At 57.9% G+C, this 13,813-nt stretch overlaps 1 protein-coding gene across 8 annotated transcripts in view; it reads right to left on the bottom strand.

Annotated features, from left to right (window-relative positions):
• The window catches only part of SLC6A9 (solute carrier family 6 member 9), a 31,230-nt gene extending 18,102 nt beyond the window's left edge, over positions 1-13,128 (bottom strand). For 3 of the 8 annotated variants that reach the window (XM_032361476.1, XM_032361478.1, XM_032361480.1), the window contains exons 1-2: positions 11,156-11,927; positions 7,393-7,510 (exon numbers count right to left, since the gene is read on the bottom strand). In XM_032361476.1, coding sequence (XP_032217367.1) covers positions 7,393-7,422 — 30 coding nt within the window. In that variant the 5' untranslated portion in view covers positions 7,423-7,510; positions 11,156-11,927. Of the gene's footprint in view, positions 1-1,603; positions 1,904-7,392; positions 7,511-11,155; positions 11,928-12,652; positions 12,845-12,878 lie in introns of those variants that run through there. The other 5 variants (XM_032361474.1, XM_032361479.1, XM_032361475.1 and 2 more) reach the window with 4 other exon arrangements.
• Between the last annotated feature and the right edge of the window lie 685 nt (positions 13,129-13,813).

Here is a 13,813-nt window from a genome sequence, read left to right as displayed (position 1 = left end):
TTGTGAATTGTGAGCTCCCTCCTCCTGCTCTCGGTGGACACAGAAGAATCCTGGAGCTGCCTGGCTGGGCGGGCCCCGCTGGGATCCAGCAGGCCTCTGATTCAGAACTCCACAGCCCCAGGGTTTGCTCATGGGATGAAGTCCCATCCAAGACAAACTTTATGAAGGAGGACAGACAAGACCCCACATCCCAGACTGACCTTGAGCCAAATCCAGATCACTGGCAACTTTCTCTGAGCCCCATCAGGGAATTCAGACAGGAATGCCATTACAGTAAATTGCGGCCGCTTTAGAAGACCTCACAACGGCCTCATACCCCTAGATTCTTGTTCCCCCAAGTTCTCTCCCCTTGGTCCAGGGGCCAGGCTGGCCCTTACGTAGCGCTGCCCTGCAATGACAGAGCCTTCCGTCCTTCATCTGGCCTCGCTGATCCAGATCCAGGAAAGAGGGACCCGAGGTGGAGGGACAGGACCATGGGAAAATCTGCCTGAGGCTCGCACAGTACCCGGGGGCTGTGAGTGCCTCTGGCCTCCAGGAGAGCTTCAGAGAAAACTCTGGGCACCCGTTAGGAGTCTAAGCCTTCGTAGAGCAGGTGAGAGAGGCAAGGGGATACCCTGTGCTGTCTCGCCCAGAGCCCTAATTAGTGGAGAGAGACACGCCAACACTACGGACGGCAGACAGAAGGGGCACTCCCAGGCACGCCCAGCTCCGCTCCAGGCCCTGAGGAGCAGTGGTGGGGAACACTGGGTGGGCCTGGAGAAGTCCAGCAGCCCGGCCTCACGTGCAGCGGCTGTGGGCAGTCTCTACTCCAGGCAGTTGGCAGTGGGGCTGGCACTCAGAGAAGTGGCTCTGGTCTGTGACCCTGGCAGTTCTGAGGTCCGAGGGCAGCTCTGCATAATGCTTCTCCGGGACCCAACCTGCGTCTCGCCAGAAGACATTCCTTCTCTTGCCTTCTGAAGGTCAAATCAGGATGCTCTACAGGGTGGGGAGGATGGCTCTCCCTGTCCCCCTCACCCTTGCTGCCATCAGCCCCATTTTCCCCAACATCTTTGCCCAACCCCAGCTTCCAGGGAGGAGGCCACAGGGTGCCCACCTCATCCGGGCACTTGCCGCGGACACTGGTGAATGTTCTCTGGGGTCTCTTTCCTCCCAGCGGAGATCCTCATCCCCTCCTCTTCCCCCACTGTCACTGCTGAGTCCATGTACCACGTCTCCCTACCCCCTCGCTCACTCTCCCCATAGGAGTAACTGCCGTGGCACGGACAATGGGGCTGTATTGATTAGTACAATTCCTGGGCACCTCCGGCCCGTCTCCCCGGGAGCTGGGACAATGCAGCTTTGATACACAGAGCAGATTCTCAGCAGGTCCTTGGGCTGGGGGAGCCCGCAACCCCCCCCCCAACTCTCCTCCCCCAGGCCCCCACCACACAGCTAACTCTTCCTGCACTCCTTTGCACAGTTGTAAGTTTCTGGGTCACTTTTGCTGGTGTCTGTCTCCCTGGCTGGCTGTGCCTGCCCCTCCCTGGCACAGACCACTCAGCCCCTCTCCCCACCCCCAGCCCAGCCTCCCACACCGCCTGGCTCCAGGAGGGGGGTGCTCAACCTTCTGGAAGGTGACTGACCTGTTCTGGAGAGGAGGGGGCCACAGGTCCACAAGCCGAGGCCATCCCAGGATGTGCCCTCTCCGCTGCTCATTCACACCTCTGCCAGCTCCAGGCGACACTGCCGCATCCCTGCCTCTCCCACTGCCGGCTGGGCAGCGTCAATTACTTTCACCTCGTCTCCTCCCGAAGCTCTGCCTCCCCCTCCTCTGGCCCTCCCCCTCCGGCCAGTCCCTACAGCAGCCCAGCGCGGTGCTCTGGAGCTGGAGTGAGGCGTGGGGTTTGTTGTGTTTTTCTCTTGTTCCCAGCAAGTTATTGGAACAAAACACACACACACTCACAACACAGAGTGAGGCAGAGCGAGCGCGTAAGAGAGTGAGCGGCCTCAGGGCCCAGATGCTTCTGAGCTCCCAAGCCTGGCACTTGGTGGGCTCCTGGTAGGGTGGTTGGGTGCCATTGGGCACTAGGCCTGGTGAAGGGCAGGAAGAAGGGGGGTGCATAGTCCACAGGGCCCTAACAAAGCACCTTAGACTGCCTAGAGTGATGCGGGTTGGGGGAAGGGGGGTGGGCCCTGGAGCTGTTTCCCCCCTCCTGCAAGAGCTGGAGACCCTCAACCAGCCAAGATGATTGAGGTCCTCACAGGAGAATGTGGCTGACCATGTAAGAAAGCTCTGGTCCCAGGAACTACCCGGTCACCTATCCTAAGAAAGATGGTACCAGCCCAGAGAGTGGTCACCACAGAGTCCAGGCAAAGGAGGATCCATGGATTAGGACTCTCAGAGATCTGTACTGCATTGCCCAGAGCCTGACGTGTTGCTCTGGGAGTCTGTGCTGTGTGGGCTGGGTTCCGTCCAGCAGGTGTCCCTGTCACTGGGGCAGGATGTCACTCAGACCCATCCAGTCCCACTTCTCTGACACCACACTCACAGGTCCGTCTCCAGCTGATGCTGAGATGCCACAGACCAGCAGTCAGGAAGGCAGACAAGAGTGTTCCAATCTCCGAAAGGCGAACCTCTCTTTGGAAATGGATAGGTCGGCAGAGGGCCGGGCACATGGTACAATCTTAGCAAACATCCACCAACTGGAAGCATGCATTCTGATGTAAAGAAAACCTAGCCCTTTCTGTGAGCTTGGTAAGTACGGTGACCTTGAAGGGAACATGTCAGGATGGCTTTTTTTTTTTTTTTTAAGAATGGCTTTAAGCAAACAAAAAAAGGCACAAGATTTAGAGTCAGACAGACCTGGTTTAAACCCCAGCACAGCCAGTTTCTCACCATATAGACAGGCAAATCACTTAATATGTCTGGTCTTAGCTTCCTCATCTCTGAAATAAGGATAACATCCACCCATCACCGAGTCTAGTGAGAATTAGCAGTAACTGTAATAGATAACACATAGTGAGTGCTTACTATGGGCCATATATATATATATATATATATATATATAAAAATTCATTTCATCCCTCCACACCTTGATGTAGACCCATCCCTTGATATTAGTGCCATATTTGGGGATAGATAGAGACAAGCTTTGGCTCAAGCAAGTCTCCCAAGAATGGTCTGAGACCCTACTGACTTCAGTGTCTCACTGAACCAGCCTCACGCAGCCAGGTCCCCAGACACACTCTGCTGGCTTCCTGTGCGCACAGACTACGGGCCAAGGCCCTGGCTGGGCCACTGCCTTCAGGAAGGCCCAGTCACCCATGATGCCCAAATGCTCACTTCCACCCAGGGTGGGCTCCGGCTCTGGCTGCTCTGGCCTGGGCAGGGTGCCCAGAACAGGCAGCCCTGGCTGGACGGCTTTCTCTGGCCCTGGCCATGGGGACAGGAGGCGGCAGCAGCCCAGCTGGGCCCTGGCCGTAATGAGGCCTCATTAGTGGGATCCAGCTGCTCCAGCCCCACTTTGGGAGGCCGACTCCCCCAGCCCCCACCCCTGACTTTTCTTAATAAGAGTGGGCATGCCTCCAGAGGGGCAAGGAATCTAGTTGCTTTGTTGTGCCCTGTGCCTCCAGGGTGAAGGTCCTGCAGAGCTAGGACTGAACAGGGCAAGGGCTGCAGGGAAGCCCTGTGAGCAGAGGGGAGGGCACAGGATGGAGCAGGTGTGCTCCCAGGAAGGTGGGGAGGGGAAGGAGACCAAGGGGAAGGGAGGGCAGGATCTTAGGTCCAGAGAGGAGGCCTCAGGAACATGGAGCCTTTTCCTCTGGATCTAGATATCGTCCATTTCACAGGGAGGGTGTAGTTACATGTCTCCAATCACCTGGTTGATTACCTAGGCCACTGTTCAGGCTGTCCTGGCTAAGAGAGCCCCAACTCTGGGCTAGGCCTCCTATAAGAAGAGCACTCACTATGTGCCAGTCCCTGAGCTAAGAGAGTACCTACTGTGTGCCAGGCGCCGATCTAGGAAAGCTGTACCTGCTGTACCACCCCGGACCTGTGTTTGGAAAGCACTCACTGTGGGCCGGGACCTGTGTTAGCAGAGGGCCCACGATGCGCAAAGTCTGAGCTATAAGGATACGCACGGTGCCAAGCCGGGATGAAGAGAGCACCTCTTCCTATCAGCCCAACACCAGCAAACCCCAGCGGTGGGCTAGGTCCTGTGCCAGAGGAGTAGCCCATGTAGGCCAAATTCCGTACCAGGTAAGGACCCATGGTATGCCCCGCGTGGAGCTGCGGGAGGACCCACTGTGCGCCTGGCACTGACAGATGGGCGCCCAATACATGTAGAGTCTGTCCTGGGTGAGCACCTCCCAAGTGCTGGGGCTGGTGCTCGGTGAGGGCCTAGCCGAGGACAGGCTCTTCCCCTAGGAAGTGCCTAACGTCAGCCAAACCCTGTGCTTGGTAAACTCCCAGCATGTGCCAAGCCCCTATTAGCTGAGCACTTGCCTCATGTCAGGCTGTGGGCTGGGGGAGGACTCACTGTGTGCCAGGCCCTGTGATGGGCATCGCAAATAAGAGATGTACAAACTGTACAAATCCTCCTGTCAAAGCCCAACTGAGCGGGTCAGGGCGGGGCAGCCCCGGGTGCCTGTGGTGCCTGCAAAGGCTTCTGGGATGATTTAGATGCTCTGGCGCCTACCGCCCTAGCCCAGGTGACTCTGCTCTTAATCATCGCAAGGTTGCCCAATGATAAGAGCGACCAGGGTGCTCAAAGACACAGGGAGAGGCCAGTGAGGCTCACCAAGGCCTCTGTTGGCCAAGACTCTGTCAGTGGGGAGCAGGCACAGGGAGGGGACCAAATCAGCCAGCTGGTGACCTTGCTGGGAGGCCATGTGGTTACAGCCGATCCCAGTGGGGTTCTCCTGTCCTAGGCTCCTCTCCCCCAGCTCCCTGTCCTCTGAGCCTCAGGCAGCCCCCGCCCCATGTGGGTACAGAGGCACTAGATCTCCATGCAAGTATCACCCCACCCATCCCCCAGTGCCCCCAAGCATCCCAGCTGCTCCCAGGCTTGGAGGCACCCTGGCCAGCTGGGTTCTCTCATGGCCCTGTCCTAGGAGCTGCTGAGGCGTGAGGGAGGCAGCTGAGCTAGACCGGCAGAGACCATCTGGGCTGGGGGTGGGGGAGGGACACGTGCAGCAGGCATGTGGGCCTGGGCACGTGCTGAAGAGGGCCTTGCTTCCCTGCCAGGCCCCTGCCCCATAGAGAGAGGGCAGGAGTTCCAAGGATGACAGAGGGTGTCTGCTGACACCGAAGAGAGCCTGGGGATGGGGGCAGAGGAGGGACCCATGTCCTCACACCCAAACCGGAGAGAAAGGGGATGGAAGGAGTGACCCAGTGACAGGGGTTAACTACCCCATCCCCGCATACCAGGTTACAACTGGCAAAAGAAGCCACAGGCCTGGGACCGTCCATGCAGCTTACATGCGTGGCCCTCACTAGCCTCTTCTGCCTTTCGCCAGCATGGAGAGGAAGGCATGTCTGAAAGGAGTGTCCTTAGCTCTCTGCCCTTAGGGGAGCACAGACACCTAAAAAACGGGCTGACTCAGCTAGCCAGGAGGGATGGCGCCCCTCGCAGCCTGTGTCCTAGAGACAGGCCCTGAATGGAGATGGCTTCCGTTTCCAAACTGGGGCCCGAAAACAGAGTAGCCCAAGGTCATCAGCAGAACTGAGAAAGAGGCAGGAATAGAATCTCTAGCAACCGCTGTGGTGGGGGATGGGGGGAACCCAGGGGACAGATGTTATGGGCCTCAAACCAGCAGTGGCGGGCAGAAGCCAAAGGGCAGAGGGCATCCGAGCCCCAGCTATCTTTAGGCACATCCTGGGGCTGGGAACGGGCGTCCCAGGGCAGCACTCCCTTCTACAGACAGGCTGGCCGGGCAGGGCCCGAAGTCCGGGAAGCCCAGATCGGGGCAGGGATTATGGGACACTGTGATTCATGCTCCCTCTGTGGCCCGCATCTCGACTGCTTGCTCCCACCAGTCCTTTCAGGGTCACTCCCAAGACAGAAGAGCAGCCGGGGAATCCTCCGAGGGTTTCTTAGGTTTCATGGGGCTCAGAATCTCCATGTAGCCTGGGGCAGAGCCACACCCCACTTCCTACGGATGAGGGGCCTGTGGCGATTCCCAGAGTTCTCTGGGAAAGGGAGGCCATTTTGACCCCATCACGAGACTTCCTCCCCGCCCATCTGTGAACACCCTGAGTTCAGGCTGGCTCGGGAGTACTTTCGGAAGCTTGGCTCATTCAGACGTGTTCCAACGAGGTAGGAGCCAGGCCAGAGCAGGCCTGAGGGACTGAATGCTAGACGTTCAGAACGGGTAGAATGGAGGGTCCTTACCCTGGAGCGAAACTGCCCATTTCCGCTCCCAAGCCATTTCTCTGGACCAAGTACTCAGAGCCCCAGAAATCTCTGGTGAGAGACAGGACCTATTTAGGGAGTGGGGGAGCTCTGCAGAGACCCTAGGCCAGTCAGTCCTTCACAGAATGAGAAAAGCAATGGAAGGAATTGATGTGGGCGAGAGAGGTGCCAAGGGCAGGGTTGCGATCGTCGCTGGTTTCCTCCCCTGACAGCTGCCCCATCTAGTTTGTCCCCGAGGCAAGATCCCAACAGAAGAAACACAACCACTGCTCTTGGAACAGGATCTGACATCTTTTTCCTGGTTCCTGCTTCCGGTGCCAACCTGCTCTGTCCATCGGCGAGTCTTCCTCCTTCAAGCCCTGACCACGCCCGGCCCTTGCCTGCTGCCTCTCGTGGGGCCTCACTACCACCGCTCCTGTGCTCTGTAGCCGTGGGCAAAGGAAAGGCCATGGCTTGGGGAAGGGGGAGAGGGGAGTTTTCTGAGGCCTTGGAAGAGGATTCAAACGAATTGTTCTCTGTTCCTTTTCAGAGTGAGAAGGAACCAGGGAAGGAGAGAAAAACCAGACAGGGTCTGAAGACCCCTGGGTTCGCACATACGGAATGCTCCGTGTGGTGGGCAGAGCACGGGGTGGGGGTGGGGTACTGGGGCCCAACTATGTGATGGTCCTGGGTGTCCTCCTGTCTTGTTGGCCAGAGCACCTCTCGTAATGAGGATGGGGTGTGCGTTCCTGCCTCCTGATGTGCCGTCGTGGGCTCTGTGGCAGCATTGGCTCTTTTATGGGCACAGAGCTGCAATACCATTGAGCCTGTCGGGTAAGGGGCTGCCTACTTGGGGCCTGGGACAGCCCTACTACTCAGGAGCCCCAGCAGTGCAGCTAGACTCAGGGCCCCAAGAAGCCCCCTCGGCCCTCCTGTTATGGCAGGCAGCCGGCAGAAGGTCTCCGGGGGGGCAGTGCTCTTGATCCCCCCTTCCTCCCTGCAGTCTGGGTCCTGTACTCACCAGCATCCCTTTGGCACCTTTTCCTACCATGGCAGCAGCAGGTTGGGGGGGCCCTGGAGTCCTGGACCACGCTCACAGGCTCTGCTTCCAGCACCTTTCAGACCACAGACCTCAAGAGCTGTGGAGAGAGCAGAGAGCAGGGTGGGAACCTGGCCCAGGAAAGTGAGGGCAAGCCAGGTGGGGTGGTCAGAGCTCTCCAGGACAGGTAGTGCTGGGCCCGGGCCACCTGCTGGCAGGCCCTCACTCCCCTCCCAGGCTGGCCCACCCTCTGCCAGGCCCTTTCCCATCTGGTCCTTTCTGGATGACCCTCGATCAACTCCTTTCTAACCCTTCTTCCAACCCTTCCCTTGAATCCCTTGGTCTCCAGGCGTCCTGTCCCAATGGGCAAAGGTCTATTTTTGACTCTCCAGATGCCCAATTCTATAAAAGATTAAAAAGTGAACACAGGACTGGGACAGGGTCCAATTCCTTCATCGTCTGTGTGGATGGTTCAACCTTTCTCCTGAAGGGGAGTCAGCATGGATCAGCACGTGCTCCCCGAGCTCACCCCAGCCAGGCAGCCAGGACGCTCCTTCCTCATCCTGGTGCCACTCCTCTGGGGCTCCAGAACAGCCGGGCAAGCTGGACCTGGACCACAGGCTCTGTGAACACCAAACATGTGGTGCGCGGGACCACCTCCCTGCCCTGCCTCAGGCCTTCCCCTGCCTACAACGTCTTCCTTCCTGCTCATCCAGTAAAATTCTGCAAATCCTTTAGAACCACGCTGAAATGTTACATCTTCTCTGTAGCCTTTTCTGGCACTCTCCCCAACCAGAGTGAACAAACTACTTCCTCCTTTCTTTTTTTAGCAGGTTTCTGCTGGTGTCCTTATCAGCTCATACTAGACTTGTTTGTTTCTGTCCATCAACCTGAGTCTGTGCATTCACCGTGGGTTGGGTCCTTGTTTCATTTACCTTCCATGCCTGCCCCCTAGCCCAGGGCACACAAGCAGAATGTCTTGCTCAAATGGGATTGAAGGGCAATGGGTGAGACTGAGGTATTGGAATGACGGTCCAGGCCAGCCAGAGACCTTAGAGGAAGCATCTGAGATGCAGGGTGGGCGTGACGAGTGGAGGTGGCGGACAAACGGAAGGAGTGACCACACGGCCATGGCCGAGCTGGTGTATAAGGTTTAATGTCAGACACGGATGCAATAGGGGCTCGTTTTTGAGAAGCCTCAGGAGAGGATTCAACCTTCAATGAGCCTCAAGGAATTCTCTCATGGGAGGAAAACCTGGATTAGGTGGACAAGGATGTTCAACCTCCATAGTGCCTGGTCCCAGGAGGGACTGGGTTCAGCTTCTGGGGCCTTCTCTATCCTCCCAGGGAGCAGACTCTTCTCCCAAGGCTGTTCGGTGCTACTCTGCCCCACCCACAGCCACCTGTCAAGGGCCCCCTCTCTCCTATAGGCCCAGGAAGGTTTTAGAAGGCCAGAAGGGACAAGGAGGCAGCTCCCTGCCTGTGAAAATCAGCTCTTGGATTCCTTAGGACTTGGCCCCTGCCACTTGGTTCCTGCATAGTCTTCTCTCCAAGGTGGGTGCCGGAAGGGGTATGGGCATGGATAAGACCTGTAACCATTTCCCTTTCGTCAGTCACCCCATCTGGCCTCTCTGCCTCTCAAAGAGCCCTCCTAAAGAGGTCCCTGAACAGGGCTTTGGTCTTCTGGGGGCAGTCAGGAGAAGAGGGTGTCTGTGCCCCTTTAGAAGGTCATACCCTTGTCCTCCTCACTCACTGCACCCCTCCTTAAGCTGTAAACTCTAGATCTGACTTACCCAAAGCTGTCCCTCTTCAGCCAACAAATGGTAATAACAGCCCATGGCAATATTCAAATATACCTCTTGGGTTAGTAATTATTATGTCCCCTCACTAGGTAAATAAACTGAGGGCACTCTGCTCAGGAACTCAGGTTCCAGAGTGTTCTCACTCAGGTTATCCTTGAGCACAGACTACAAATACAGTCCCTGTGCTCAGAATGTTTACTGGTGACCAGAAGACAGCTTGTGGTGGCTCCAGGAGAATAAATGAGTTGGTCAGAAAGCTTTGCTGCTTCTCCCACTTCTGCCATTTCTGTTAAATGGCCCTGTCCATCCATTCAAAAAGTACCACATATGGACCACCATTGGCAAGCAGTTAGTTTAGCATGTGTTGAAGAGCTTGGGCTCTGGGACCTGGTAGGCCTGGGGTGGAATTCTGGTTCTGCCAGTTACTACGTATATGATTCCGAGAAAGTTACTTAACTTCTGTAAGCCTCAGTTTTCTCTAACTGGAAGATGGGACTAGTAATACTTCCTTTGTAAGTTCTGAAGTTTCTGCTTAATTTTGGACTCTACTGCACGTCCCCCGCTCTAGCCGATTCATTGAGCTTCCCAAAGCCCTAAAGTCCCGATTCCCCCTCATGGTTCTCCACAGCCAACAGATACGGCCTAGATTGTTTAGTGAGCATTTAGGGCTGGTCACAATTCAATTAATTTATTCCACAAATATTTCAGGCTTGCTCTGGGCCAGACCTGTTCTGGGCAGCAAGAACTCATTGGTCTCTGCCCTCCTGCATCTAACAGACTAGGGGGAAAGGGAAACTCGTGACTCAGATGTAGATGATCAAAGGCTGAGGGAGAAAGATCCTTCCATGAGAGCTGGGAGCAAGGGGACATGGCCTTGTGTGAGAGTCACAGGGGGCTTTCCTGAGGAAGCGATGTTAGAGGCTCAGCGAGACTTATTCAGGCAAAGTGGCAATGAGGAAGAGAACAGGAAGAGAGGTTCAAACAAATTAAATATGTGCAAAGACCCTGAGGCTGCGCTCAGATTGCCAGGGAGAAAGTGGCCAAAGATGGAGGTGGACAGATAAACAGGGTCAGGGCCTTTGGAGCCTGGATTTTGATTTTTATCCCGAGGGCAATCGTCTCGATCAAAGGCTTTAAGGCAGAGTTGCACCTGGCAAGAGCAAATGGTAGAAGGTGTATTTTGAAAACATCACCCTAGACACAGTGTGGGGAAAGGACGGGAAGGAGTGGTTAGTGGGAGAGAAGACAGTCTGGAAGAGGCCAGGCCACGATGACGGGGTGTGGATGAGGAAGGTGGCCATGGGGTGGGAAGAGGTGCACAGATCTGAGAAAAATATAGAAGCTGACATTGGTAGAACTTGGTGATGAATTGCACAGGAGGTGAGGGACAAGCGGGGATCTCTGGTTTCTGCAGGAGCAACAGGAAAAAGCCAGTGCCAGGCCCAGGGACAGGAGTGTGGGGTGCTGCAGGTTTAGAGTGGGAGGCAGGTGAGCTGGGTGTGAGCTGCCTGGGAGCCACTCAAGGATGGATGGTGAGAGGGCAGTCCCAGGACCTTTGCTCTGTCTTTCCTTCTCCCCGAGGGAGCTATCTGTCAATCGGTTGTAAGGGTCCATCTGAGCCAAGCCTTGGAGGACCTCATGGTTTAGGAGAAAGACAGAGGAGGAAACATAAATTCTATTCACTGTGATGCTGGAGCAGAGGGGCTGTGGGAGCAGGGGATGGCTTCTAGTTTTGCCTGGAGCCCAAGTTGGCTATCTGCAGCCACCTGTGGCCATGTGGGACCATTCCCAGAGGTTCTTGCCTCCATGTTCCTGCAGGCAATTCCCTCTTCCTTGAGCATCTTTGTCCCCATTACCATCTGTATAGATCCTACCCAGCTTCAAAACCTGTCCCAGTAGCATTCTCTTCAAGAAGCCTTCCTTCCTCCTCCAGCTGCAGTTACCTTTTCGCTGTACCCCCAAAGCGTGTACATCTCATTAACACGCTCGTCACATGTAGTGTCGCGGCATGGTTACTTATGTCCAGATCTCGCTCCCCACGAACTGGAGAGATCTTCCAGGGAAAACGTGTGATTCTTCTGTGTCCCAGGGCTGGGCACTGAGCGGGCACCGCCGCAGTCGCAGTGTAGGCCGACTAAGGGGGCGTTTTCTCTGCGGTCCTTGGAAACACTCGGGCATGCTCAGTGCCGCCAACCGGTTCCCTCACCCACTATTTTCCAACCTTCCGATGCTCTCTCACTTTGGAGGTCTCAGGTCCTTCTTTCCTTTTCTATTTCTCGCTCCCCACATCCACCCCAGCCTTTATCTTCTAACAACCGCAGCATCAAGCTTGTTTCAGCAAGGAAATAGACCCAGGCTTTGTGCAGAAGCTGTCAGCGAGCCGGGGACGCGGCTCCTTTAAGAGTGACCAGCGAGGGGGCGTGGTCTGCGGAGAGCAGGCCCGAAAGGGGGCGCGGCTCCTTTAAGAAGCAGCGGGCGAACTGCGAGGAGGCCCCGGGCCGGCAGGCAGGGGCGCGGTCGCTCTTGGAGCTGCGGCACCGCCTGTAGCACCCTGATTCCTCGAAGCGGGGTGCGCCCGCTTTAATCAGGGTGCGAGGTGTTGGGGGGCGGTGTTACATCAGCCGCCACGTGTGGGCCCCTCAGCTGGTGTGGAGGCGGCGGCCCCGCCCCCGGCCCCAGCGGTGGAAAAGTACCGGGGCGCGGAGGTGCCCGCCCCCTGTCCCGCCCCCAGGCCGGCTCCGGCCCCTCCCGGCCCTCCTGGCTAGCCCCCTCCCGTCCCGCCCCATCCCCGCCGCCTTCTACCGCCCCGCGGTGGCTGCGGGGTGCGGGGCGCCGGCTGGGGGTGGGCGCCCCCGGCTGCCAGGCCCCTGCCCTCACCTGTGGCCGCCCGGGCCCGCCCCACACGCACCCGAAACGAAGGTTGGGGTAGGGAGGGCGCGGATTTTCCCTGGAGTAGCAGCCCCAAAATAACTGCACGGCCGTAGTCCCTTCCCAAAGCCGTGGCCGGGAGCCGCGGACAAAGATCCTGGGGGCGTCGGGACCCCCTGGCGCGGCTTCCCGGGTCCCGCAGGCGCGCGGGAACCCAAACCGGGCCGGTGGGTGGGCGGGCAGATAGGGAGGCAGGCAGGCTGAAGGGGCCAGATAGGCAGACAGGCCTGCCAGCGGTGCGAAGAGATGGAGCGGGAGCCTGCACGCGGGGCGCAGACCCGGCCCGCCGGTTCCCCGCCGCCGCAGGCCCCCGGCTCGCAGACCCACTGGCGCCCCAGACGGACCGTGACACGTTCTGGTTCCGGCGCTGCCGGCACAGCTCCGCGCCCGCCGCCCCCGACCGAGCCGGCGTCGGCACGCAGCGCCCCCCCTTCGGGAGCGCGCCCCCCCATCCGTTCTCGCTCGCTTTAGCTCCTTGGTGACAGCGGTGACACCCAGACGCGCGCACCTACCCCCGATCTTTGCGGCGAGACAGACATCCTCGTGCGTGCACCCACACTCTTACCCACAGATGCCCGCATGCAAGCCCGATCATACATACACACACACACACACACACACACACACACTCACGCCCGCTGGTCCTAGGGCTTAGCCTCGAGGAGCCACCAAACCCAGACCGACGGCAGGACAGACAGAGGCGCGGGCCGCAGCGCTTCCTTCCCCAAGCCCTCTTACCATGCTGCAGCCCCCGGCCCAGGCGTGCTGGGTCCGCACCGCGGTGCGCCCAGGTGGCTTTCTTAAAGGGAAAGTTGCATCAGCCTCCCGAGGCTCAGTGCCGCTGCGAGTCCGCCCGCCCCGCCGCTGCGCTCGCGGCTCCTCCAGAGCTTGTTGTGTTTTGGTTTCGGGGAGGCGGGGGCCAAGAGTTTGGTGAAAGTTTGGAGAGTGGAGAAAGCTTGGGAGACCTAGCCAAGTCCCTCCCCTCCCTGAACACAGCTCCCCTGGCCGCTGTCCCCCCCCCTCCTCCATTTCATCCCCACCCCACTGGCCGACTTCTCAGGCTCCTCCTCCCAGGGAATAAAATTACAAGTCTCTCCAGCTTTCAGATGATTGATCCCCATAACCCCTGGGAGTGGGCTCCACAAAGGAGCCCCCTTCGCCCTTGCCTGCTGTCCCCCCCGCCCCCCCCTCCAACCCCCAGCTGGGGCCCTTGGAGGAAGCAGATGTCGTTGCCCACTTCGGACTAGCCTGGAATGAAGCCAGAAGACCTGGGGCGCTTTGGGGGGCTGGGGCTGGAGTTGGCCCTATAGGCCCCTGGTCTTCTGCGCCTGCGTTGCCCCCAGGGAGAAGTCAGAGCAAATTCCATTGCCTTTGGAGCGGTGCCTCTGGGGACTATGGGCACAGCTGGGTAAGGCCCAGGTCCTAATCCTTGGAACTGGAGGTCTAGGGGTAATTCTTCCTCCAGGGAGGCTCCTTGGGCTACTGGTTTGGTCAGCCCTACTTGGCTGCTTGTGTTGAGGGCTGCAGACACAAATCTGGGCCCCTTAATTCCCTCCCTGGGGAGTCAGACCTGGGTTCCAATACTAGATAAGGGAGACTTTGCCAAAAGGAGTTTGCTGAGCCTCAGTTTCCTCCTGGGGAAGTGGAGGGGATGAGCTGAGATAATGTGTATC

Source organism: Mustela erminea, chromosome 10 (assembly GCF_009829155.1).
Source record: "Mustela erminea isolate mMusErm1 chromosome 10, mMusErm1.Pri, whole genome shotgun sequence".
NCBI classification, from domain to species: domain Eukaryota; kingdom Metazoa; phylum Chordata; class Mammalia; order Carnivora; family Mustelidae; genus Mustela; species Mustela erminea.
Note: the sequence above shows the minus strand (reverse complement) of the source record. Positions and strands in the feature narration are given on the sequence as shown.